The sequence below is a fragment of the Mus musculus genome, chromosome 19 (assembly GCF_000001635.26).
Source record: "Mus musculus strain C57BL/6J chromosome 19, GRCm38.p6 C57BL/6J".
In the NCBI taxonomy this organism is placed as follows: domain Eukaryota; kingdom Metazoa; phylum Chordata; class Mammalia; order Rodentia; family Muridae; genus Mus; species Mus musculus.
In genome coordinates, this window is record NC_000085.6 from 58,425,570 (window position 1) to 58,452,554 (window position 26,985).

The window sequence follows — 26,985 nt, forward strand, 5'->3', positions numbered from 1 at the left end:
GCAAAGAAATTAAAAATCGCACGAAGAATTCAATAACCCAGGCAGGTTTCTGGAAATCTATGCATGGCAGACAAAAACGGTAAAAATGCGATGCATCTCATTTTGGTCAGAATGGTAACCTAAAATGATACAGGTATACAAATATCAACTAAACCAAAAATAAACAAGTAAATAAATATAAATAAATAAATATAATCTGAGCAAATAATAAATGTTACATAATTAATAACCAAAAAATTAGAAACCAACAAAAAATAACTAGGGACTGGGACATACAGTAATTTGCAACCTAAGCTGCATATTTAGAATCACCTGAAGTTTACAAATAATTGCCTGTGAGCCTCTCTAGGTGGCAGGACATTAGAGCCCAGTGATAATGCCAGCGTGACATCCCCAGAATAACAATGTCAGGGCCTTGTGAGAGCAGCCATCATAGGCTGAACCCTTGTCTAGGAAACTCTTACCAAGATCGCAGCATGCACCCAGAAGACAAGAAGCCACATATCTTGACAACAAGCCCACAGGATCCCTGTTGAATGAGCCAGGACAAGGTATAGAAAGAACCAGAAATCCTTAGAGTGAATCCCAAGGGTGTTCCTGCATATTGGAATGATGAATAGCTTACAGATGGCCAAGTACCCCTGACATCCAAAAGACCCACACAGCAAGTCGAGATTAACTCTGACAGCTGCATTTAGGATGCTATACAGGAATCCTACAGAAGGCCACTGTCACCAAAGATGAACCTGAAACAAACAGCATCATAGAATCCATGAAAGCAATCAATGGGAGTCTGTGACAACAGGTCAACCTGAAAGACTCTAAAATAGCTAAGGCTATTGAGACAGAGAAGGAATAGAAGCCCAGAAAGATAGCTCAAAGGGAACAAGGCTTGGGCTGGTCAAACAGCTCAGAAAGCACTTGCCAACCAAGCCAATATCCTGAGGTCAACACCTGGGTCCCTATGGCAGAAGGAGAGAACTGATTCCTGAGACTTGTCCTCTGCCCAACACACATACATGACCCCTAGACACACACATACGCCTACACACACATGTGCGCGCGGACACACACACACATGCACGCACACGCACACATACATAACTCTAAATTTTATTTCATAAAATGATATTTCTCAAAACACCATATAGGAATTTGAAACTTGGATATACAGTTAATTAAAATAAAAATTCAATAGATGGATGAGTTCGGTAGAAGACAGTTAATTAGCAGGAAGCCAGACTTGAACACTTAAAAAGGCACATCAGAGAAATAGTCTGAATTGACGTGACAGAATAAATAAGCAGCTCACAAGGAAGGCAGCCGCGAGAATGCAAAGCCTTAGGAGGCAAATTAAGCAGAAATCTGAAAGTGAAATGAAGATGAACTCACACTGGGACAATGTATTATGTGATGCCAAATGGGAGAAATTAAAAAGCAAACCTGGGCATCCAGGAGATGGCTCAGTGGGTGAAGTGCCTGCCAGGCAAGCATAAAGATCCAAGTTCAAATCCCCAGAACCCATGTTAAAAGCCAGACAAACGTGGAGACAGGATACCGAGAAGTGCATAGGCCAGCTAGCCTGGTATCCCAGCAGTCACAAGAGACTGTCTCAAACATGGTGGAGATGACACCAGAGCTTGTCCTCTGATGGACTCCCGTGTCTGTGTCATCGGCTCACACACCGGCACACATACTCAGTAACAAAAACAAAGCCTTGTCTAGAGATCGGTGAAACAAAAACAGGTATGAAAAGTTAACATATTAGACAGCAAGAAAAGTAAGATGTTAGCTCCAGGAAACAATATGTAAACTGATAGCCAAGTCATAAAATGCTGAGAGAGACAGTTTTACAGTGACACAGGATCTATTCACATCACCTTGAGCTGTAGGATGACTCTTCTGAAACTCTGAAGGCCTGTCCTGTAAAAGGATCCTTGGGATGGCTGCACAATCCAGCTTCTCTCTGACCCTCATGACTACCATCTGGAACTCTCCAACCTGATCACAGAGTGTGGTCCAGGCGGGTGCAGAGGGGCAAGACGCTGGCTGCCCCCTTCTTCTGGCAAATCCAGCCTTGCCCTGTTTGATACCCTGTGTGGGAGTGCAAACCCAGCCTTGTCCTGTTTGATAGCCTATGTGGGAGCCTACTGTAACAAAGAGCATTATGTAAAAAATGTTTATCGGTGCCACCCACCCAAATTCTTGGAGAAAATAACTCTGAATTTGAGTGCTCTAACTAAAGAAATTACGATCCAGAAAACAAAGAGCAAATCAAGACATTTACAACATACCCAGAGCAGGTGAACACATCTGAAAATAATTGTTTTAGGAAAAAAAAACATCAAGAATTATAACTTGGGCTGGGCAGTGGCGGCGCACGCCTTTTAATCCCAGCAGATTTTTGAGTTCAAGGCCAGCTCAGGCTACAAAGTGAGTTCCAGGACAGCCAAGGCTACACAGAGAAACCCTGTTTCAAAAAAAAAAAAATAATTATAACTTGGTTTTAAAAATGGGTAAGAAAAATAAACAGGTAAAAGAAGTGAGAAGACATCTCACACAAAAGAGAAGAAACAAGTAGACCAAAAAAGTTCAGTATCATAGAAGAAAGTAATACACAACTGGAAACACCATTCTCTGCATCCGAGAATGGTAAAATCCAAAATCATGATAACACCAAATGCTGGTGGCGATGTGGAGCAACTGGAACGCTCATTCATGGAGAGTGACAGCAAGATGGAACAGCCACTGAGCATACAGTCAAGCTAAGCACTGGCTTAAAGCACAACTGAGCAGCCATATGCCCAGGTATTCTTATCCAAGTGAGTGAGACATTTAGGTCTATAGCACAAATGTTATAAGGTACACAATGGCTTTCTGTTTGGATTTAAGCTCTTTTTGTCCAGTCCTGCAAATCTAGACAAGAATGCAGGCTTGGGAGCTCATAGGTCCCAGGGCTAAACTTACTATTATTTTGCTAAATGGACACAGTACCAAATTGCCCTCTGAGTTTGTCTTTGTATCACAGATTAGTGCAGCTCTTGGGCCTCCTCGGATCTCCTCTGAGATGTTTCTTTGTGCAGTGAACAGTGGTCAATGCAGAGACTCACAGCTGGTAAAAGTGCAGAGAGAAAGCATCAGAGGAGGGCTCTGTCAGCAAAGAGACATCTGGATTGTCTGGATCATATCCCTCCCCAAGGCGCAGGGACTACCATGGAAAGGGGTGGAAAGATCCTAAAAGCCAGCAGCTTGGGGAGAAGTAGAATGCCTTCTGGAGTGACAGGATGGCTGCACACGTGAACTCAAAGCTGTGGTTGCCTGCACAAGTCTAAGCCAGTCCACAGTCCAGCACGGAGGAGACAAACTCAGGAGTCCCCAACCCTAGCTGAAGAGCTCTAAATAGTTGATGATATCTAATGGAAGAGTCGGTTCTCTTTAAGATTTATTTATTTTTATTTTATACGTGTGTGGCAGCTGTTCCTGGTTGTCAACTTGACTATATTTGGAATGAACTACAATCCAGAATTGGAAGTGATCCTAATCTGGAGACTAGGAAATAACAAGTTTCTGATCTGGATCTTGGCATGGAGATCTTGAGGCATAGTGGCTATGGATTCCAGAAGATTAAGACTGGGAGACCTCTGAGTTCAAGGTCATCTGGGATTAAGGGCGTGTTGGCACACACCTTTAATCTGGGCTACACCTTCTGCTGGAGACCTACATAAGGACATTGGAAGAAGACACTTTTCTCTCCTTCCCCTGCTTGCTTTGTGGGACTGAGCAACTGCTAGATCCTCGGACTTCCATTCACAGCTGCTGCTGATCACTGTTGGGGAGGTGGACTACAAACTGTAAGCCATCAACAAATTCCTTTACTATATACAGACTACCCATAAGTTCTGTGACTCTACAGAACCCTGACTAATACACTGTGTATGAGTGTTTTGCTTGCATGCATGCTTATGTACCATGTGTGTGCAGTGCCCTTCAAGGTCAAGTATGGTCCCTGGTTTGTCAACATCACTTCAGTGGAAAGAACCCAAACTGGACTGAATAATTAAAATTTAAAAAAAGTATTTGAGGTTGCAAGAAGGTGTGAAAGTCAAAGGTGGATCTGGGAAGAATTAGAGGGAGGAAGAGGAGTGAACTGGATCAAAACACATTTTGTAAAATTGTCAAAAATTAATTGAAATATTATACAAGAATTATGTCTGACCCAAAGCCTCAGTGAAATGTTTATACCTTTATTCATAATTTTCCAAAACTGGAGCAGCTAAAATTTGAGCCAAGACACTTGTCAACAGGGAAATGAGCAAGTTTTCATACTCCTTATAGTGCAACACAATTATTCAGAAACTAACAATGAACCACTAAAGGAAAAAACCAGTCTGCAGCAATACTAAGACAGTACAACCAATCTGTAAGGTTGTATAACTAGTTTGAAATATGGTTCAACCAGTTAGCTGTCAGTACAGTGGCACAATTCCAGCCACACTGTGAAGACAGAAGCTAGTTTCCAATGGGAAGGAGAAGGGGGATTTTTAGAGCTGTGGCACACTATCCTGTAAGATAGTGATGGGGTGGAGCACAGTCATGGTACAGACCCACAACCTCAATACTTGGAAGCCAAGTCAGAACATTCCAGATCGCCAGAGTCGAGTTCAGCCAAAGCAACTCAGGAGACCATACTTCAAAATGTTTAAAAGATAAAGGTGACATGAATCTGTCAAGCCCGGGGAATTTCATGATGTAAATGTAAACAGTACACTTTAGGCGTAATAATGTATCAATATTGTAGCATTATAAGGTCTTATTTGTAACAAATGTATCACACTAAAGCAACATGGTGGAATTGACATGGAAACTCAAAACTCTACCTCAAGCTTTCTATAGATCTAAACTTTTTCTTAAAATTAGAGCCTTGGAAGAGAGCCAAGGTCAAGGCCGAGGCTCCTGAGCAAAAACACTAGGAAAAGTAACTTTTTCCAGGTGTGTGCCAAAAAGACAGCCCACCCAGGGTAGGCAAAGATGCTGGTTAACATGCTATGAAACTGAGGTATGGCAAGTGCTTAAAAGCAAACAAACAAAACTAACTCTGAAGGACTTAAAAGGGAAGGTGAAAATGTGTACTGTACCCCTCTTATGTAACAATTATATCTCAGCAGGACATGGTTACCCCATAACCCAGTCAGTCATTCCATTTATAGGTAGAATACACACACCCATGTTCACAAAGCATCCAGAATAGTATCAGGATTGCAGCAATACTTGTTATTTCAGACACACAAAAATTAGTAACATAATGTCCTTTTCGTTCATGGGAAATCCTCTTAGTGACGGACTGAGACTGGACAGACAGTAGCTCCACAGTGTCGGGATTCTAGAGGGACAGAGATGTATGCATGAACAAAAGGGCATGTTGCAGTGAGCATGCCCAAAACAGAATCTGAAGTTACACCATCCAAATTGAAAACAGCCTTGTTCCCACCCTGCCCATTTCTCCACCTCAGCCAAAGGCACTGTGGGCACCCAGGTAAACAACCTGTGCAGAATTGCACAGCCGCCTTCAAGTCCTCCTTGACTGCTCTCAACCATGCACAAAGTCTATCAGTGTGCCCTGGGGGCTTCTCATCCCTAACCTTTTACCTCCCCTCCCCCAGCCCCACCCCGCACCCCAGGCTGAGCCCGAGAAGGTCTGGAGCACAGGCTGCATCTGCTTTCTTCCTGCCCCTCCTTGCCTGCTTGCCGTCAAGAGATTTTCCTAATTCACAACACTGACCTCTCCCAAACCCTCCAGGTCCTCCGAGAGTTTCTCATCACACTTGGACCTTCATGGTCTCTAAAGCCCTGCAGCATCCAATCACCTTCCCAGGCAGCTGCCCTGTCCCTCTCTCTCATCTGTCCATAAACAACACTTACTTAGACCCTAAGAACCACTTCCATTTCTGAGCCTGGGTCCTGAGTAGCTCCCCAGATTCAACAATTCTATACCAAACCTCACAAGGCTATGAGTCTCCCTAAAACGGTACCTACTGAGGCTGGGGAGATGGCTCAGAAGTTGAGCACACCTGAAGTTCTTCCAAAGGACCAAATTTTGGGTCCCAGAACCCAACCCACGTAGAGCAATTACATCATCTATAACTCCAGCTCCAAGGGATCCAACCTCTCTGGTCTCCTTCGACACCAGCACTTGAATGCATGTATCCACAAGCAGACACACACACACACACACACACACACACACACTTAAAATATAATAAAAACTATTAAGAAAACACAACAGTAGCCATCCTGTTAAGTCTGCCCTGACCCTCTCCTCTGCATTTATGACATGTGTCCCCCCTAATCAAAGTGTAGGCCATGTGAGAGTAAGGGTGTTCCCTGGCATGTCCCTCACTGTATCCCTGTTATGTCTGGCAGAGAAGACTCTTCATCAATTATTTGGTGGTACTTGAGGGATAGCTCAGTTGTTCCTATAGTGATTCCTTTTAAGATGATAAGGAGAAAATGGTCACATCTGCTCACAGTGGGTGGTATAGGTCATGGGATCCTCTCAAAACCTTGTGTATATCTGACATGAGACTCTGAGCCTCAGACAGCAGGAAAGCCACCTGTTTATTTCACAGGCTGAGTCCCTCCAGATCTGAGTCCTTCCAGGTGACTGGCCTGCACCTCTGCTGCCAGGAAGAGACCTGGTAGGAAGAGGGAAGGAGAGGGGAAGGGAGGAGAGGAGAGGGAAGGGGAGGGAAAAGAAGAGGAGAGGACAGGAGGGGATGGGAGAGGAGGGCAGAGGAAGAGGGGGGAGGTAGGGAAGGGGAGAGGAAGGGGAGAGGAAGGGGAGAGGAAGGGAGAGGAAGGGAGGTATTGGCCCCAGAACTGGAGTCCAGCAGGCTTCTCAGGCAGGGACATAACACCAAAGCCTCCAGATTCAAGCTTTGCCTGCAACACACAGACTTTTCCCAAGCATGTAGAACAAACCACAGATCTCCCTTCCCCTGGAGCCTTGTAGGTAATAAGCTATGCTTTGGGAGGCCAGGTGACGGGCCTTAAGATGACTTTCCATGATTAGACAGGACAGCGATTTGCAACCTACTTTCTGCATTTTTACCAAAAGCTTCTCCAGGCTCCTTTTTCTGAAGGTCTGGGATTCAGTGTTTCAAGCTGTCTGGGATCCATTACCCTCACACAGCTGACAGAGTTTCAAAACTCTAGTTTTTGCCCCATGTTTTTCTCTACGACATAGGCTCATAAGTCTATAAAGTCCTTATTAGGCAGATATGAAAACAAGCCCTGTTGAGGAAGCTGAGGCTGGAGGGTTAAAGGGTCTAAGACGGCATGGTTCTCTCTGAAAAGACAAGAATGAAATCTGTAGTGCACAAGCCCTTTTCCCACATGGGTGCAGTTGGTACTTCTCAAATGTGACAATGACGACAGTTGCTTCCACGGTGCATTCCGAGGTTTAGCTGTAGGCTGCATCTGCAGGCCTGCTCTGGGCCTGGCCCCACCCCAACTGCTACCACCATCCCTGGATGACTTCTCTTGACTCATCCTACCCTGGCCTGTCTCCTGATCCTTCATGCCATGCACTCTTAGTCTTTCTGAACCAGCTTTCTTAACCAGCTCTCTGTTATGGTCCTCTTAGCAACACCTGCTTTTCCTGGAGGTAGGCGTTGTATACAAGATCTCTGAGCGTTACCCCCTTGACTGCTAGAGCATCCAAGACAGGGGCCAACTCTGACATTGCTCACCATCGTAGCACATACACCTGGCTTGGGATGTTGAGCCCTCAAGATTCTGGATCTTTAGCGCATGTATACCCAAAGAAATGCACAGACCTGCTGGGAGATGTCAGATGTCCCACTGTCAAACCCTGAATGACATCTTCCAGCATGAAGAGCAGACACAAAAGCTGGGAGTCAGTGACAGTGACTTCTTAGTGACAGTGTTCTAAAACCAAGTTCTCAGGGAGGGGTAGTCACATGTTCCTATAACCCCAACCATGGAGGACGCTCAGACGAGCAGTGCATCCTCTTTAACACTTGGTGACCCAGCCATAAGAAAGAAAATAACAAATAAATACTGTTTGGCAGTATGACTGCGCATACTTGTCCTGGATCACCTAGGTCCTGGGCATCCAATAAGGACACGATACTGAACAATTATTCAAAAGTTTATTTGCATCTATCTGGATCCCACTCACTGAGCAGATACTGTGCCTATGGTGTGGCTTCTGCAACTAGAGACAAAGCAAGGAACAAGGCAAATGAGGTCCTTGATTTGAAATAACATTCAAGTGAAAGATACAAGCAAATGAACAGAAAGAAACAACAACAAAAAAAAAAAAAAAAAACAAGAAACAAGCCGGGCATGGTGGCGCATGCCTTTAATCCCAGCACTTGGGAGGCAGAAGCTGTCGGATTTCTGAGTTCGAGGCCAGCCTGGTCTACAAAGTGAGTTCCAGGACAGCTGGGGCTTTACAGAGAAACCCTGGGGGCATGATGGGGGGGGGGGGGCAAGAAACAAAAACAGTATCAGACGGGGCTGGTTCTGTGGATACCATGTTATGAAAACTGTAGCAGTATCTGAGAGGTAAGAAAGAAGGCAGGAGAGAAAAGCATCATGCATTTAAAAATGACACTTCTGAACCATGCACCCAGAATGTCCTGGGGACAGTAGGTCCCTGCCTCCTCTTCCTCCTCCTCCCAGTGACTCACACACAATATCTCCAACTCAAGCAACTTCAAACTAAAGTGCTGAGATATTAACTATGGCAGCTTTCACAGCGAAGGAACACGAGCCTCTTTAGCCCTGATTGGTACCCAGGCCTGACTTTCCAATACCCCTGTGGTCTCAGGCTGTACTTCTCACTGAAAACTGACAGTGGTCTGGCCCCATGTATATCCGTCTTTATAGGATAGAAACCATTGCCTACATAAGCCAACCAACACTGGCTTATTTCACCATGCGCTCTGCCAAGGTGGTCTTTAGCTGGTGCTCAGAATGGCCAGTTCTGTCACTCAAAATCTCATTTCTGAGTCATCTCGACAGCAGGCTCTTCTTGGCTTCCCTATGGGCAGGTGCCCTCTGCCCTCCAGTGACCACTACATGGGTCTGTGTTTTATTAATGGCACTGGCTACCATCAGAACATACTTTCTTTAATCACGCTGTAACTCCCCACCGAAGTGTCATCTGTCTTGCCTGCACTGGTGTTCCTGTGCACAGTGTCCAGCTTCCGAAGCATTAGAACATCCAGCAATGAACTGAACCCCCAAAGACCTTGGAGATGCACCAAGAAGCACATGATGGATCAGAACAGGAGGGATCCCCAGGAAAATCACCAACGTCCCTATCAACCAAGCAGCATGGCGTGGGAGATGGGAGTCAGGTAGTGGAATGTCACAGACCTACACAAGGGATAGTGACGAACGTCACAGGCCTACCTGTGGAACACTGGAAGCATAAAAAGTGCCATGGTGGGGACACTAAAATGGTCAGTCTAGGCCACCCTGCCAGGGGACAGAAGCCATTGAAGGAAACGGGCTAACCATATGGAACTTTTAGAGACTTTACTCAGAAGAATCTCAGAGTCTGTCTGTCTGTCTGTCTGTCTGTCTGTCTGTCTCTCTCTCTCTCTCTCTCTCTCTCTCTCTCACACACACACACACACACACACACACACACACACCCGAGACAGAGGGACAGAGGGATGAGAAGGGGAGAGGAAGAGGGAGGAAGGGAGGGAGGAAGGAAGAGAGACAGAGAGAAACAAAGAGACAGAGACAGACAGAGTGACTTTCCCAGGTACAATGCCAACCCTCTAGAATTTAAACACTCCAAGAGAGCTTTACTCCCAGAGGCTATGGGAAGGCAAAACCTCCAAATGCCAGCATCCCACACTCTGATTAACCAGACTACCCAGAAATACAGGTATGTGATGCACATAATCAGGGCTTACAGAGAAAAATGCTAGAGTCCCTTACACAGTGAGGAGAGTACAAATCTCTGTACATGTGAGGACAGTTGTCTGTGAGGAGGACAGGTACAGACGTGGTAGCACTCCACTGTCCCCTCAGGATTGTAGGGAGCTCCTTGGAGGACAGTAAGCCTTTGGTTATTTTCTTATTGCTCACAGTCATGAAACATAAAAGCCTGAGTACAAATTTTTCTATTTTAGGACCATCTAAGCATTTAGCTTTGTGTTGCACATCCATGGTAAATATTTGCCAGGCGTTTAAGGCCTGCGTCAGAGTGTGCTTATCTAACAAGCTCTTTGCTTGTAAGTTCTGTTTTTAACAGTAAAATTCAGCCCTCAACTGAGGCTCCTCTCTCTCCTGGGAACCCATACCCACTGGCTTTCCCTCCTTCTCCAGGCTCACCACAATTCTATCAGCAGGTCAAACCCTCGTCAAGAGCCATTTTTAAAAGGCTATTTCTATCTGCATCTACGTGCTTTTCTTAATGAAGAATGTGGGGAGAGCAGGTCGCTGATTGTGGTGTAACCACATCACCTCCAGTCTTTGACAGACTGAAACAAGTGAGGTATACAACGGGTGTGTGGTGAGGCCACTTTATTTTACAGGCAAACCAGGACATGCACCATTGCGCAGAGAGGCCTTTCTGGAAACCATCCAGGAAGTCTGAGCTATACCTTCACTCTGTCCACCAGGACAAGCTGCAAGGGCAGACAGGAGACAAAGCCCCTCCCAAGTGATGGAAATGTCCTGATGTTTGTTTTGTAAGAATTTTTCACCATGGTGAGGCCCCTTCACAGGGAGTGATGCCCTTGCACACGACTCTCACGAAACCTGGTTCTACATTCGTACCTCTGCTTTACAGATACTGTCCCTAAGTGATGAATTCGTGAAGTCAGTGGGCAAACTCTGACATGGCTGCCCAAGCCCACCCTCTTTTCGCCCCAGCACACAATAAACATCTTCCCTAGGTTAGATCTGCCTCTTCTTAGGCTAAGATTTGAGGCCCATTCTCCATGAGGCAGCTGTGGATTGTGTCCAGTTACCATGGTGGAAGTATCTAGCAGGCAGCTGGATGGACATACTGCAAAGGAGGACTCCTCAAACAGAGCTCAGAGATGTCGCAGGACCCATACACTAATTCCCAGAGGTCCCTCTGGAGCCAACATGGGAAGTAATGGTCAAAGCAAGAGGCTCCTCAGAAACTAAAGGAGCAGGTAAGAGGCATTTGGTGGCAGCAAAGATCCAGAGCTCTGACATCCTGGGATGGCAGTCATAACAGGCACTAGGCACTAAGCCAAGGGCAAAGACAGAGACAATCTAAGTCCACTGGTCACCTCTAGGGCTCTCTTCCTGAGCTTTCTACAGTAAGAGATACTTTTTTTTTTCTGCTCAAAAATAAAGAGGGTGCTTAGACCAGAGGACCCTGAGAATCTGTCTTGAATTCAATTGTTTCTATTTCTTACAAAACAATCAGAAAGGCAGAAAGCAGCAAAGCCCTTCCTGCTAGACAAACTTGGCTGGAATTCAAGATCTACTACCAGCTAGCTGTGTGGACATGAGTCACTGGGTATCAGGGTTTGGGTTCCCTCCCAAGTAAGATGTGGTGAACGTCCCATCTCCAGGCCAATACTCGGGGCATTAGTGAAGGTTCCAGGAAATAGCCTAGAAGTGCCTCTTGCATCTGATTTTTTGGTACCTGGCAGACATGCCACGGTTAAATTATCTCTGTGGTTGCCCACTGACAACCAGGGCCAACTTTGAATATGACCTCAGGGCTGCAAACGGAATAGAAGGCACCCGGAACATCTTCCAGGCAAGACAACAAACAGTTCAACCTTGAAGCTTGAGGATTTTCCCCTCACCGCCCGTGCTTGTTAGCAGACATTCTCAGGCAGGAATCTTGTCACAGGCCGAGTATTCCATAGGCTGGCACTTAAAAGCACCCTTGTCATCAAACAGCCTAAATTCAAGAGAAGCAGCCTTCAGCCTCCAAAGGAAGTCACACCCAGGATTCTAGAGGGATCTCAACCCAGACAAAGGAGACTGAAACAAGTGGGCATTGCTTAGGGATTCTGACCCGCACCTGACCCCGTACACAACATAGTCCCAGTAAGCCATTCTTTCTAAGAGACCTAGCCACCAACAGCTGTGGAATGTCAAAAACAAGTCTGCAGGGGTCTAGAGTTACCCCCTCCTCCACTACAAGAGAAACAAAACCCATTTCTGTCTCTCTGACTTTATGTTCTTCTGCTGAGGAACAAATGTCGACAAGATAGAGGATGCTCCTTGCGCGCTGCCTGCCACCCAAACGCAGGGAACATAATTTTATACTGAGCTACGCCCGCTTAATTGTGGTGCATTAAGTATTATGTTCATTGTTTCTGAAACTGGGGAGAAATGAATAATTTATTTCAGACAAAGGAAACTCTTGAATATGAAATGCCTCATCTTTTAAAATTACAATTTGGAAGACAAGAAGGGAAAAAAATAAATACCCAGAGCTAGCGAACCTTACACCACTAATAGAAAACACTGCACTGACTGCTTCTATGTTGTTTGCAAACATTACATTTTCAAAACCTTCTCCAGCATTCATGGGGGAGGGGAAATAATGGGGGAGGGTGATAGTGGGGGGAAGGGGATAATGAGGGAGGGGGATAATGAGGGAGAGAGATCATCCCTTTTGTTTTTGGGGGTTTTTTTTCCACCACATTCACATTTATTCCTCACTGGGCTCATGTATCTGATGTAAGTTTTCTGTGCTGGGTAAACCCTTTCCTTTCCCATTAAGATGCCCTAGTTGGCCAAAACTTCCTCTCCCCATATACAGACTTCCTTCCAGAACTTTCTTTTGTCCATGTTTACTGTCTCTCTTCTCCCTTCCCCCATCCCCAGGCCACTTCACCCCACTCTGTACTCTAACTCACCAACACCTCCCCATCGAGCAGCACAGCGTCTAGCACACAGAAGCCTCTGGAAACGGTGAGCTGCTGCTGTGTTGTGAGTAAACAATGCATCGTTTAGAGTACACCCAACTGATGCCTGCTTACTTGCTTTCCTCCCTCCTCCTCCTCCTCCTCCTCCTCCTCCTCCTCCTCCTCCTCCTTCTCCTCTTCTCCTTCAATTCAACCCATCTATCCCCACTTCATGCTAACAAACTGAGGCAGGAGGAGAGAGGGATTAGGAGGCACAGAAGAAGAACATTTATCCTGATCTGCTTCCTCCAGCTGTGATAAACACCACAACCAAAAGTAACCTGCAAAGGACAAGGTTTATTGGGCTCACACACCCTGTTAAAATTCATCTCAGAGGGAAGCCAGGGGCAGGAACTGAAGCTGAGGCCATGGAGGAACACCATTCACTGGCTTGCTCTCCAGGCTCATGTCCAAATACCTTCTTCTACTTCCAGTAAGAACTGCCCAGCGCCGGCACCACCCACCGTGGGCGTAGCCCTCCCACATCAATCATCAATCAAGAAAATGATTGACCACAGGTTTGCCCAAAACCAATCTGATGAAGGCATTTTCTCAACCTATGTTCCTTCTTCCAATAATTCTAGTTTGGGTCAAGCTGACTAAAAAACTACCAGGACAGCATTAGAAGTGCTTGCTTCCCCCTTCGCAAGCTATTTGGCAATGCTAAAGCATGCTAAGTAGGCTCTATGCCCTCCAACACCCCGTAAACTGGATACTCTGTTACCTGCTAACAGAGAGACCTAGAAGGTTTTACAGTACTATTTACCTATGTTCCCATAGCTGGAGACTGCTGGAATGTAGAATTCAAACCAGGTATGTTAACTGCAAGTTTTGTGTATGTTACCACTGTGCCACACTGCATTCTACTAGAATCATGATCCCATGCCTGCCCCTCCACCACACCCACCCTGTGAAAGACTACAGATGGCCTTCTTGGTGGATCCCCAGGGAGAGATGCTGCAGGTTTTGGGTATCTTCCCTCTAGGGAGCAGCCAGAGACAGGAACAGCACCACCTGCCCTGACCCCAGGAGGTCATTAAAGCAATGGCATGGCCCCTGGGGTCACAGTGGGTATCCTGTACCATCAGGCCAAATTCCTGCATGGAGAACCTTGGGTTCTTACTCAGCATTCTTGCAAAGTGTCCTGAATTCAGTGAAGAATGACCCAGGACACAGCCAAGGGAGGCATGCCACAGATGCCAGAGCAAGAAAAACGTTGACTAGAAAAGAACAAGAAATCCCATACATGATACCCCACTCCTCTGGGGGGACAGAGGTCTGCAGAGAAGATTGCTAGCACCATCTCTGTCATGCAGAATGGCACTGGCCTGAGAACCAAGGACCATGCCTGAGAGCAGATGTCTCCAAGGGAGAGAGTATACATGGAAGGCACAAACTCACAGCAGCTTTGTCAACTGGCCCTGGGCCTCCACAAGTCTGGCCTACCCAACCATCAGTTATGGATGGGGAGGGGTCTATAGGGCCCTGCCACAAACATAGGAGACTAACAGATTCTGGGAGAGGGAGGGGCACAGTGGCCAATTTTGTACACACTGGTGAGCCCACCAGACGGTAATAGATAGTTGCAAACCCATGTAGACATGTCATATAGACAGTCTTGGTTAAACTCTGGGGGATACAAAACCAACCCCAAAGTCATAAGTATGGTAGGCAGCTATGCTAACCACTATACCACCGAGTACTCTATAATAGTCAAAATACGAAAGATATGAAAGAAGGGACGATAAAAGGGGGTGGCAGGGAGGAGGACACAGAAAAGGGGGGAGGGAGGGGGGAGAGCATAGGAAAGGGCGAGCAGGGGTACCCACAATGCATCACACACACGTATGAAGGGGATTTATTAATAAAAGACATCAAAGCTAGTCAAGACATCCCCAGGTGAGGGAATTCCAACCCTCTGGGTATTCAATTACTCCCTTCTCAGTACTACACTGAGCCTCCTGGGGTTTTCCTCACTCACCGTACACTGTTTTCTTCCTATCTATCCACAAAACAGTAAAAGAGAACTCTGAGAAGGCGGGAAAGGGAAGTGGTCTACCTAACTCTGAGCCACGAAACTCCCTCAGCCGCAATATCTGTGAATGAATTTGGCAAGAATAAAATTCTATCATCCTGAAAAACTTAAAAAAAAATACCCACCCAACTGACCAATTATTCTAATTCTAAAATAAAATATAACATGATATATTCCATATAACCTCAGCATGTGATCCATAAAACATTTGTAGCATGTGTCATTTTATATGTGTGTGTGTGTGATATATATGTATCACATGCCAAGCTACACACGTGTGTAACATTTGATTATGTATTACATTTATCGCATATATGTGGGGCACAGATAACAGATGTTAAATACCTACATGTTTGCCACTCAGTGAAAGCCATCTACCAGTCCTTCACACAGGTTCTATACTGAACTTATGAAAGTTCAGTATATAACCTAACACTGTGTATGTATACACGGGTGTATGTATACATACACCCAATGGATGCTACCACGTGAATCCTGGAGCTAACTTCATACAAAAGAACGCTGGCTCTGCCACAGCTTAATTTTTATTTCTTCACATTCATGTGTGTATGCAGTGTGCACATGTGTGCATGCAGGTACCATGCAGGTGAAGGTCCGAGGCTGATGTCAAGTATCATCCTGATTCACTAAGGCAGGGTCTCTCATTCAAACTTGGTACTCGCCAATGTGGCTGGCCTTGCTAGCCAGCTTGCTCTGGGGTATCCTCTGTCTCAGCCTTCTAAGGCTGGAACTGTATACAGACTGGTATGTCCACCATCTGAATTTGGCTTGGGTTCCAAAGATGTGAACTTTGGTCTGCATGTTTGAGCAGCAAACACTTCAATCACAGAGCCATCTTTCTGACCCCGGCTACAACGTAGGTGTATGTACTCTGGTTGACTTTACTTAGGTCACAGTGATCATATCCACCAAGCCGCGCCTACCTCCTACTCAACAAGGATTACCCAAGCTGTTGCCCGTAAAATGCCTAAACATTCCATTCCATCTCACCTCTCACACTTACTGCCCTTTCTTCTGAATGACCACGGTGAGGTCGCTCACTTCTAGTTGGAGTATGCTCAAAGTTTCTGCCATCATTTCCCCATTCAGATGCCACTCCTATGATCTGCAAAGGCGGGGCTCCACTGGGGACCCCACCCCAACCCAGGATCTAATGATCTCCTGCATCTGCTTCATCAAGGGTTTATTTGAAACTCGTAGGAATGAGGATCAATGAACCGTTTCATAAACATGAGCTCTAAGAAACCTGCTGGTCTTTTCCTACCAACAGTGCAATCAATACTGATTTTCATACATTATTAAGTGTTCGAGAAATGACAACGTGCATAAAAGTAGGTAAAAGGAATAACAACAGCTGGGGAGGTGCTTCCTGGGCGATTTGCTGGGGCGTAAAGGGGAGGGGCTTAGGGGGGAAGGGCGTAAAGGGGAGGGGTGTAAAGGGGAGGAGGGTAGAAAGGAGGGGCCCCAGCCAGCTTGCTGGAAGACAAATGAATAGCGTATTAGGTCACCTTAAAGTGGGACTCAATCTGTATTCCTTTCTTTACCACTGTGTAATGCTATTTATATGACAACATGACAAAAAGTGGCCCCAGGCATTCTGCTCCACTTTAGAAACCTTCCTGCCTCACACAGAAATGAAAAAGGACAGAACGCAGAAATTGCATCTTTGGTTAATATTTCTGCAGTTCCGCCGGAATGGTTTTAATAGCGAGCGTGTTCTGGATTCCGGGTCTCAATTAAGAACCCATCAGAATGCAGGGCCAAATATTAAAATAACAGATAGTGGCTTATATTTCAACTTTAAACGCTCTTTGTCAAACGGTGTCTTAACGTAGAAGACAGGAAGAGAAGCTGGGGATTGAACAGGAAGGGAAAAGGGGGCTAAATTTCTCCTTTGGAATAAAGAACCCAGATCCGTACTTCCCACGCCTGCAGAAGAACAGAAAGAGGGCTATATGGAGCCATGGGAACAAAATGCAAGCTCATCCAGGTACAGGCTGTTTGGTCCTGAGAGTACTGCTCAACCTCTCTGAGCTCAAATTTCCCCCTCAAAAATCACATGGCACAGTACCTACCTTTAGTGAGCTGGGAGTGGGCTGTTCAGTAAAGACACACAGCAGTGACTTCTCTGTGAAAGACCCCTTCCCTTTCACCCCCCCCCTTTAAAAAGGGAACAGACATGGGGGACACATGGGCTGAAAGAGTCCCAGATGGAACCGTGGACTGACCAAAAATAGGCCAGTTGACCGAATGATTAAAAGTCTGTCTTATGCTAATGCATGGACAGGGCGGGCCTTCACCAATTTAGCAAGAGTAAATTACAATTGATTTTCAAAGAAATTGCTTGTTCTTGTCCCTTTCCTCGGCTGTGCCACACACAGCTGCCTCTGCTTCTGTCATAGCCAGGACCAACTGAGCACTTGTCAAGGAAGACCTTTTTGAGGCACAATGACTGATGAGATGGCTGTTCAGAACTGCACACCCACTTACTGTCAGTGTGCAGATACACAAGAGTACCCAAATCTCTGTGTGGTACACACAGCTCGTGCACATTTCTATAGTTTTTCAGAGGGCTCGTGTGCAAGCCAGCCCATCCCTGGAGCTCTGTGCTTTATGCATCTCTAGTTCCTCTGCAGAGGGAAAGCAAGCTCTCCTGTGCTGTATGTACCATTTGGACTTTTATCACAAGATCAGATCATGAAAGAGCACACCTCTAGAAACCTCCCCAAGGACTATGCAGCCCTAAATGAAATCCTGGGCATGAAGAGAAACGGTTAAAAGATCAGAGAAGATGGGAAATCATGAGAAAGGTTAACAATGGCCGCTTTCACCCCTAATTTCTGATATGGTGATAGACCCCCCTTAGAACATTAATTAGAATGGAAGGAGAGATGAAAGAAATGCCCACGGGACATAATAAATTAGCCCCTTATGCAAATCACCCATTCATTTCCATCAGTGACCCAGCTAGCTGAGTCTCTAAATTACAGGAAGTGGTTAGCTTCTTTTACCAAAAAAAAAAAAAAAAAAAAAAAAAAACAGATGAAAGACTAAGGTTTTTGTTTTGTTTTGTTTTGTTCTTTAACCTGAGGACCGAGAGAATGTAAAACAACAAATAACTTCTCATCCTTCCCCCCACCCCCACAGAAACTCTGAAGAGGGACAAAAGATGAACATTAACACTGCAGCCACTGGGTCCTGCTGCAAGGGATCTATCAATTAACCCTTGTTCTGAAACAGTGGTCAGCTGTCCCCCACCCTAGCCAAGCCCAGGCTGTAGCACTCAAGAGAGACAGAAGGGAAGAGAGGCCCGACCAGGTCAAGGACGACTGAAGGGAGGCAGGAAAGTGCCACGATCTGGAGAGCTTCAAATAGCAATTTAAAAGCAAGCACACACCTAATTCTGCTTGTCATCATTGTCCCTGACAATTTATGTTCCACCGTCCCATAAATTTATGGAACTCTCAGTTTTCTTATCAATAAAATAAGAGGGCTGGACCAGAATGACCTTCAAGAGATGCCCAGGGCATCTTTGTTTATCCCAGTCAAACAAACTCGATCCCTGTGATTGGCTTGCTTATTTAAATATAGTCCTACAACTTGTGCTTTGCCAAACTCACTTCTGGCTTTGTTTCCTCTTTCTTTCCCTTCTATTCTCCATTATCTTCTCTGTATACATTTAGCTGGTAGAGTAAATCACAGTTTATAGGTTATATACAATTATACTACATATATACATATAACTATACTATATAATTATACTATATATATATGGGGGTGTATACACAGGGTATACATGTGTGCATTTGTGCATGTGTGAGTATGCATGTGCCTGTACCACAATCAGCAGTTTCTTTTGCATGAGGATAATGTGAGAGACGAAGACAGTAAGGCTCATAAAGGTATACCATTCAGTGAAAGGACTCCGCAAGAAAAAGCAGAGCTTTGTTACAGGACAACCTAGTCTGTTGCCTTCTTCACACTGTTAAAGGCACACGTGGCCAGTAGGAAAGGTAGACGCTAGCCTCAAATCCCCAGCTCGTGAGGAGTTAGGCTAGCAGGTTCCTAACCCTGGACCACAGCACTCTGTGAACATATCTGCTCCACTTGGTACTTTCTCTGGAGAATTGTGTTTCAGACAACAATAAAAAAGGTATGAGGTGTTCTTTGGAAAGAACAAGCCAAAAAAAAAAGATGAAGAGATGACAGAAAGAAATACTTCAGGAGCCTAAAGAGAAAGAACGAGGGCAGACATATTGGCTATAAATAATTTTGCACCTTGTAACAATCTTCAGCTCATGCAATTACCTGTCACTCACTGATATTTTATCCTCCCTTTTCTAAGCAGGACCTCCTAGAACACTCAAAACATGTGGCTGTCCCCATCTTCCCAGTCTTTGCTGGTGCGTGTAGACCTCTGCCATGAAGAGTCAGAGACCACCATGTCCTACGAGTTACTCATAAAACTTATCGAGGTTCACACTTAATCTAAATAACTTGATGTTGCTGTCAGGACACGGTCAGTGGCACAGAAAGACATGGTTTCCTCAAGTCACCAGGCAGGTAATGAGCAAGGAAGTAAAAACTGAGAGAGAGAAAAAAAAAACGCATGCCAGTGTTTTTACACAATTGCTTACATGTTCAAGGGCCCTAAAAGGCTCCCCCTTAACAGATTTACTTAGATTGGTTGTCTTTTCCTTTTGAGCCTGTTTGTAATCTCACAGTTATGCCATAAAATTAGGCTGCCTGGGGGCAGGAAAGTGGGAGGGGGGGAATAAAACCCAAAAGTAGCAGTCTGTGAAAGTGAACCATGAGTGTCCTTAGCAGAGGCTTTGGACGAGGAAGTCTTCCCCTGTCTCAAGTCTCCCCCCATCTCAAACACACTCTTGGAAGGATGCAGTAATTCTGCTGTAGAAAGACTGACAGCAAGTGGTGGGAGAGATGGGGGTCATGATGCTGAGAAAGGGAAGTTGCTCACAAGGATCCTTAAGCACAGGAAGAGCTCCCTTCCGGTTGACCGAGTGATCGCCACATGCTCACACTCCGAAGAGCCTGCATCCCAAGGAAGAGCAGCAGGAGGCACTTGAGCCTGAGCAGAGCCCTTCAGAAAGGGCCAGCAAGTCTCATGCCCGGCTACTGAGAGGCAAGGCTGTCCTCCAGAGCCTTCGAGATAGACACAGATTTAGCATCTGGGTTGCTGAGGGTTCAGGATTGGTCCCTTCTCCAGTGTCTGGATTAGAGGATATGTTGTGTGGAAGAGAGGCCCAGTCTCAGAGTCAGGAGAGAGATGGGAGCTAAAAGCCCCCACCCCCACCCCCACCCCCCCACACACACACAGTGAGCTAAAAGTGAGGAAGATTTATCGAGGGCCAAAGATATTTCAGGCACCATGTTAGAATTTATACATAAACCGGGCATAGTGGCACACGCCTTTAATCCCAGCACTCAGGAGGCAGAGGCAGGCAGATTTCTGAATTCAAGGCCAGCCTGGTCTACAAAGTGAGTTCCAGGACAGCCAGGGCTACAGAGAAACCCTTGTCTCGAAGAAAATCAAAAAAAAAAAGAAAAAGAAAAAAAAAAGAATTTATACATAAAAGCATCATTAACCCACAAGAACTTATAAAGTAGATGCAACCATTTCCTGATTTTATAACCAAGGTGTCCATGTTGTGGGTGGAGCTAGGAGTCACCTACATAGCTGAATGCTACAGAGCATGTGTTCCCTTTATCTAAGGTGACCCTGTGAAGCTACCCTGAACACTGACAGAAGACTAGTCACTGTACCCTGTCTACAACACAGTGCGTGGGTGGAGACAGACAGATCAGGACAAGGCTGGGAAGGCTAAAAACAGGTATATGTTGCCAGGTCAACAGGGTACCTGACCAGGAAGAAGCCTGGGAGATACCAGACCCAAGCTGACGAGAGTCAAGGCCAAAGCAAAGTTCTAGCAAACAACAAGATGGAAACTCAGGGAATGAAGCAAAGCCAAGAGAACTGGCATCTCCTGGCTCCTCAGGCCCTGGAGAGGAGATGGCAGGGGGCTGGAGAGGACCTGCAGTTTGTCCCACATTGGATATCCAGTAACAGGCTGTGTAAGACAAGAGCCTCAGGAAGAGAGGGTACAGGGAGAAAAGGGGAAGAGATGATAGAACCCATTTTGAGCATGTTAGGTTCAAGGTAACGGATAGATACTAGATGGCCTAGATGGCCCCATTTGGTTGGAAAGATTGCTTTAGAGCCTAGACAAGGCTGGAGAAGAGGAGGCTCTGAATCATCCACATGTCCAGAATAGATGAGGCATGTCCAACGCATGCAGCAAAAAGAGGCTACCTATCCTTCAGCACAGCAGTGCCCTGGCAAATCTCAAGCAGTGTGGTCCTGGTCAAATCTCTTACCCACTAGGCAAGACCGTATGTAAAAGTGGAGGGCTGGCCTAGATCTCCGAGAACACTGCCTTGACAATCAGCCACCTGTGGTCATAGAATGTCTGCTCTGGACCAAAAAGGATGCTGGATGCTGAGTTGACACAGAACATAACAAGCAGTCACTGACTTCCAGTGGGAAAGACAGACACATAAGTAGTTCTCCCAATGTGCCATGATTAACAGCTACCATAAACATAAAAGCACAGGAAACAGGAGGAGTTCTAAGTGCGGGGCTGGTCTGGGGGATTCCAGCGAGACCTTCAGAGATGAAATTTGATTGCAGCCTTCAAGAACTATTAGACGCCTCTGAAGCAAAAAGGCCTTGGCCAAAGGCCCAGGAGGGCGAACACAGAAGGAAAAACACAAGGAAGGGTCTGACTGAGGGATCTTGAATGAAAAGAGAGCACAGGGCTTCCAGGAGAGTTGAAAGATTAGGCTACAAGGGGCCCCCCTATGGGCCCAGATCACAATCGGCAGTTCTGACCAATGAAGAGAATAACAAAAGCCATACTGGGGCTCTGAAACATACCATCAGCACCATTAGAGATTGTTCTCAAGAACTGGGCAAGGGGGGAGGAGAAATGCATTGGAGCAAGAGTGTGAACTGCTCTTACAGCACCCACACCGGGTGGTTCACAATTCCTGTAACTCTGACTGCCAGAATGCCAACGTCCTCTTCTGGCCTCCCCAGGCACCCATATGTATGTGTCCATACACACAGAGACATATAGAATTCTTAAAATACGTTTTCAAAGTAAATCAAGAACTGAGTAAATGGGATAGGACGCCTGGCACAGTTCCCCACCCCTGCTCCACCCCACCCCCACCCTCCCCCCAAGCCTACAACAAGAATAGCAAAGCGGTGCTGAGACTCTCTGGTGATCCATGGATAGCATCCTAGACCTAAGGCTCTTCTCCAATGGGCAAAGTTTTTAATGAAGGTTTTTTATTTTTTGTTTTTTTTTAAGTTAGTGACATAAAGATGACGGCACATAATATTAGAAATGGCAAGCAGAGCTAATGATGCGAATCCTTATCTAGAAATCGAGACTCAAAGTCTGGGCACATCTTATTCCTGGATTAAACCATTCCCAATTACTCAGGCACCAAAGTTATAGTTGTGGCATGTCTGGAAATGTCTCTGACACCCACAGGTCATAGGGAAGAGGTGAGAGAGATTCAGTCTGGGTTGTCATCTCTTACCAAGTCGTCGCGGGAGGTCTCAGCTCTGACATGCTTTCTTACACCTCACTCACTATCCACTTTGAATCTATGTCCGGAAATCCTGGCAACTCCTGACTCTCCCTAAAATGCAAGCTCACAATCAATACTTAAATCCTTACAGCTTCTCTTCTGCTTCCTGCCCAAGAGGATCATAGCTCATCCTTCACACCCTCACCTGCTTCTCTTGGCTCCGACTGCACTTGCACTTTCAAATGGTCTCCCTACATTGTTCTTCTTTTCTGGAGAGTCAAAGAAAAAAACATTCCAGCAGGTTCACCCTCCCTTCAGGCCCATGGTTAACAGGTAGAGGGCCTGTGACCTAGAGAAGAGAATATACGCTATAGTCTAGTGGCTGGGCTCCCAGGAGATTCTTCATTCCCTGCCTCATCTCATGCCCCGCCCTCTTTCACCAACCTTCTCTCTCATTGGCTCATTTCTCCCTTGTGTTATTCAGGCCCCAGACTCTTAGAAACCACACTGACTGTGAACATAGCTCCTCACATCCCTCTTTGCGCGGCTTAGAGGACAAACACAAGTGTAGGCATGCCGACTATCCACGGAAATACTGGCCCCATTCGGCGGCTTCATTTCCTTTCCACAGTCGGGCTCCAGGAGAGAAAAACGTTTTGGATTATATTTTATTGTTGTTCTTGTTTTGTTTTGTTTTTCGAAACAGGGTTTCTCTGTGTAGCCCTGGCTGTCCTGGAACTCACTCTGTAGACCAGGCTGGCCTCGAACTCAGAAATCCGCCTGCCCCGGCCTCCCGAGCACTGGGATTAAAGGCGTGAGCCACCATGCCCGGCCTTTATTGTTGTTCTTTTCCTTGTTCCTGCCAGGCCACATGTAGTAATTCCCCCATAAGGCCTTTTATCCAGTTACCAAGACAGCTTTGCGTTTTAAGACTCCAAAGAAAACGGAAACAAACATGACCTTTAGGGGAAATCACAGAGTCCCTAGCATCTGCCTGCTTCAGCTGTCTATAATCCTCAATGCAGAGGTTCTAGCCGTCCATCACTCTGCCCAGCTTTTGTGTAGGTGCTGGGGACCCAAACTCAAATCTTCGTGTTCACACAGCTATCACTGAGCCATCTTCTCGGCTAGACTTTCAATCATGTCAGTGGGAAGGTTCTGTTCACACTTGACTTCACGTCATACCTGGCATGGTCATCCAAACACGGGATCCTGGGTGGTTACTCCATATGTAGGAGTCTGTGCTGGTGTCCTCAGAGCTGTGCCTAACACGGAACAGATACTCTAGAAACCATGAATCTAAGAGTGAAAAGGGACATCTATCATCTGCTTCAGACTCCATCTGACAGAGGCTGGACTGACTACCGTGCCAAACTCAATGACTTCAAAACCCTCAAGGCTCCATTTGGCTTTACCATATCCACTTAAGGAAACATAAACACTGTCAAAGGTCAGGGCTCGCCGGGCCTAGGACCTAATGCCCTTGAGATACCCAACTGACGCTCTAAACGAGGCCTTCCTGCCTCTGCTTAATTATGACTTTCACATACTCAAATGGATGGGTCCCACACACTTAGGATCCTGTCTGCTGTGAAAGTAGACCTGCCTGGATCTATTTGTTCAATAAATGAGTAAAGAGAAACTTGGTCTGTAAGACAAGTCAGTAGCATCCCAGAAATAGCCCTGCTATTTAAAAGTGTTACAGGAGCACCGGGGTACAGGGGAGGAACGGGGGTGACCCCAGTTTTCCTTCACACCCACAGACTGGAGGTCATTTACTCCAACTGCCTCATTATACTAAGAAGAGCTGAATGACATAGCAAGGGACGAAGAGTCTGTGCAAAGCCCCATACTTAGCTCACTGTAATTCTGAAATTAAATCAAAAAAGCCCTTATTTATGGGGGTGGGACACATCCTCCAGTCCTCAGTGAGACATGATGCTCTCATGGCAGGTAAGAAGCATGAAGAAGGTCAGAGGTCAGGCTCCCAGTACCTCATCAGTTACATCCCTTCCTAGCCTGTCCACCAATCCAATCCTTCTTTGAAAGCACACTGCTCCTCTCTCCCTCTCTCTCTCTCTCTCTCTCTCTCTCTCTCTCTCTCACTGCTCAAGACTCTGTCCTTGCAAGGCAGGGAAAAGCAGTCAAGATTTAGAGTAAAATTTACCAGAAAACTCAGGAGAATATGAAGGTCTCAGATGCTAACTTATTGCCGCATGTCTAACTCCAATCTCAATCTCAATCAACCCCCCCCCCTCTCGCTCTCTCGCTCTCATATACACACAGAGACAGCCACACACACATTGAGGGATGGGGCAGAGAGAGAAAGAGAGAGAGATCCATTAAAGAAAAAAGTCATATATAGAAATGCATCTCAAACTTCATATATTTATGAAGGACCCATCCAGGTAGATTTTGCTAAAACACAGGTTCTGATTCAATAGGTTTAGATGTGACCTGAGATTCTAACTCCCTCGATGTCAGTCTGTGCCAACATCATGTAGATGAACAACCATAAACACCTTACAATCAAACAAATCCAGCTTTGACCTCTGCGTCTATGACCCCTGTGATCACAAGCTAGTTTCCCATCATCCCCAGGCCTCAATCTGCCCCCTCCATACAGAGTGTGAGACAGTGCTAAGAACTCCCGACACAATGCCTGGCATAGACTAAGGACTCAGTAAATGTCAGCAGCTGCCTCTAAGATTCATGAGGACCAGGATTATAGCTGGCTGGCAGCCAAAACCACGACAGTGAGAACACAGTAGGTGTCCGATGGATATCTGGCCAATGAGGGCATATCCAACACATTCATAGACTATCAGAATGTGCAATGCTCCCTCGCTCCTGTGCATTTCTGCATAAAAGCCTAAGGCATGTAAAATACCAGAACCCTCTCATCAGCATACCATCATCTCTTCAGAACCAAATCCAACACTACCATTGTGTTTAACCACCAAGACATGTGCAGTTTGTGGGGGTGAGGTGCACTTGAGAAAATGTCTTAACTGTAAATAAGTAAAGACAGCATCAGTCTGGAATCTGTATTTCATTAAGAGAAATCACCGCCTTGCCTCTTACATGCGGGCTGTCTAGTGCAAAAGCTATGAGAAAATAACTTAATGCTTAAAACTTCTGTTCATTTCCAAACTGAATGCAGAAATGGAAGAAAAGCCCAAACAAGCTGAGGGCAAGACTCCATGTCGCAGGGCCACTGGTTCAGGACTGTTTCCTCTCAAATGAGCTCACACTTGCTCGGGACAAATCGGAGCAAGAACAAACGTGAGCTGGTGCTACGTTTCAAATCAATGTCAGCTGTTAAATCCACGACAAGTTGGTCTACCCACAATCCCTCTACAGATTAAGGTTATCTCCTCTGCTCCTTGAGGACAGTGGCATCCTGACAGCAGATTCCACTCCACTGAGACACTGTGTAAGGTTCAGCCACAGGAATATGATTGCCACCTACAGACAGCATTGTTCCCTTTGCCTAGAGCTAGCCAATCATATTTCATTGTTTTTTTTTTTTTAAGTCAATGCAGTCACCTCCCTCCAGGCACTTCCAAACCACCACAGCACATTACTTCATTGAGAACTACTCTCCACTCAGACATCCATGGCTACATGGTCCACTTCTTCACTATCAACACCTCACTTCCGATTTCCCAGAAACCTCCCTCAACCTGTACAGTATGAGGAAGCTCGCCAAAGGGCAAGCCAGCAGAATCGGGCCGATAAAGGAACCGTAGTGGAAGTATAAATCAGCTTACCTGATATGAACGGGACTGCCCGGAATATATCTGACAGCCTGCTGTTAACCGGCTCATATGGGGAATCTTCCAGTAGGTCATTTCCTAGAAATGACAGGAAGATTGGGCTCAGCTCTGGAAAACAGGCATATTTCAAACAGGGTTTCACTGCCCATCCGGAACCCCTAATTGTGTTATAACTGTGTACCAAGGAGATGCTGAAATCCTCAAAGATTTCACATGAGAGCTTAGGGATATATTTCCTTCTCATTCCTCTGCCTTTGTCGTCCTCGCTCTTCCCAGAGCACCTTGTAAAATATTGGAGAAGCACCCCGAGCTTGCCAGAAAACTCTCCCACTCTTTGCAAAGGAACTGAAATCTGAGAGGAAACAGCCAGTGACGTCACACACTTTGCTTGTCTCCAGGAACCAATGGAAGAAAGGTGACCCAGGAGCGGCCCTAGTTCTGTTAGCTCCCCAAACCAAAGCATGTGGCCTGCAAGCAGAATTCTGGCTATTCCTAAGATTTTTTAGAAGCGGCAGCTGATAGTCCAAGCTTCTGTATTATAAATGTTAGTGAGTCTCAGTGAAGAATGAATGTATGGGAC

At 45.9% G+C, this 26,985-nt stretch overlaps 1 protein-coding gene across 8 annotated transcripts in view; it reads right to left on the reverse strand.

Annotated features, from left to right (window-relative positions):
• Gfra1 (glial cell line derived neurotrophic factor family receptor alpha 1) overlaps positions 1-26,985 on the reverse strand; it is a 220,366-nt gene that overhangs the window by 189,989 nt on the left and 3,392 nt on the right. For all 8 annotated transcript variants that reach the window (NR_104342.1, NM_001285457.2, NM_010279.3 and 5 more), the window contains exon 4: positions 26,400-26,483. Coding sequence is in view for 7 of the 8 variants with exons in the window: in NM_001285457.2 (NP_001272386.1) it covers positions 26,400-26,483 (84 nt within the window). In the remaining variant the exon portion in view is untranslated. The remainder of the gene's footprint in view (positions 1-26,399; positions 26,484-26,985) is intronic.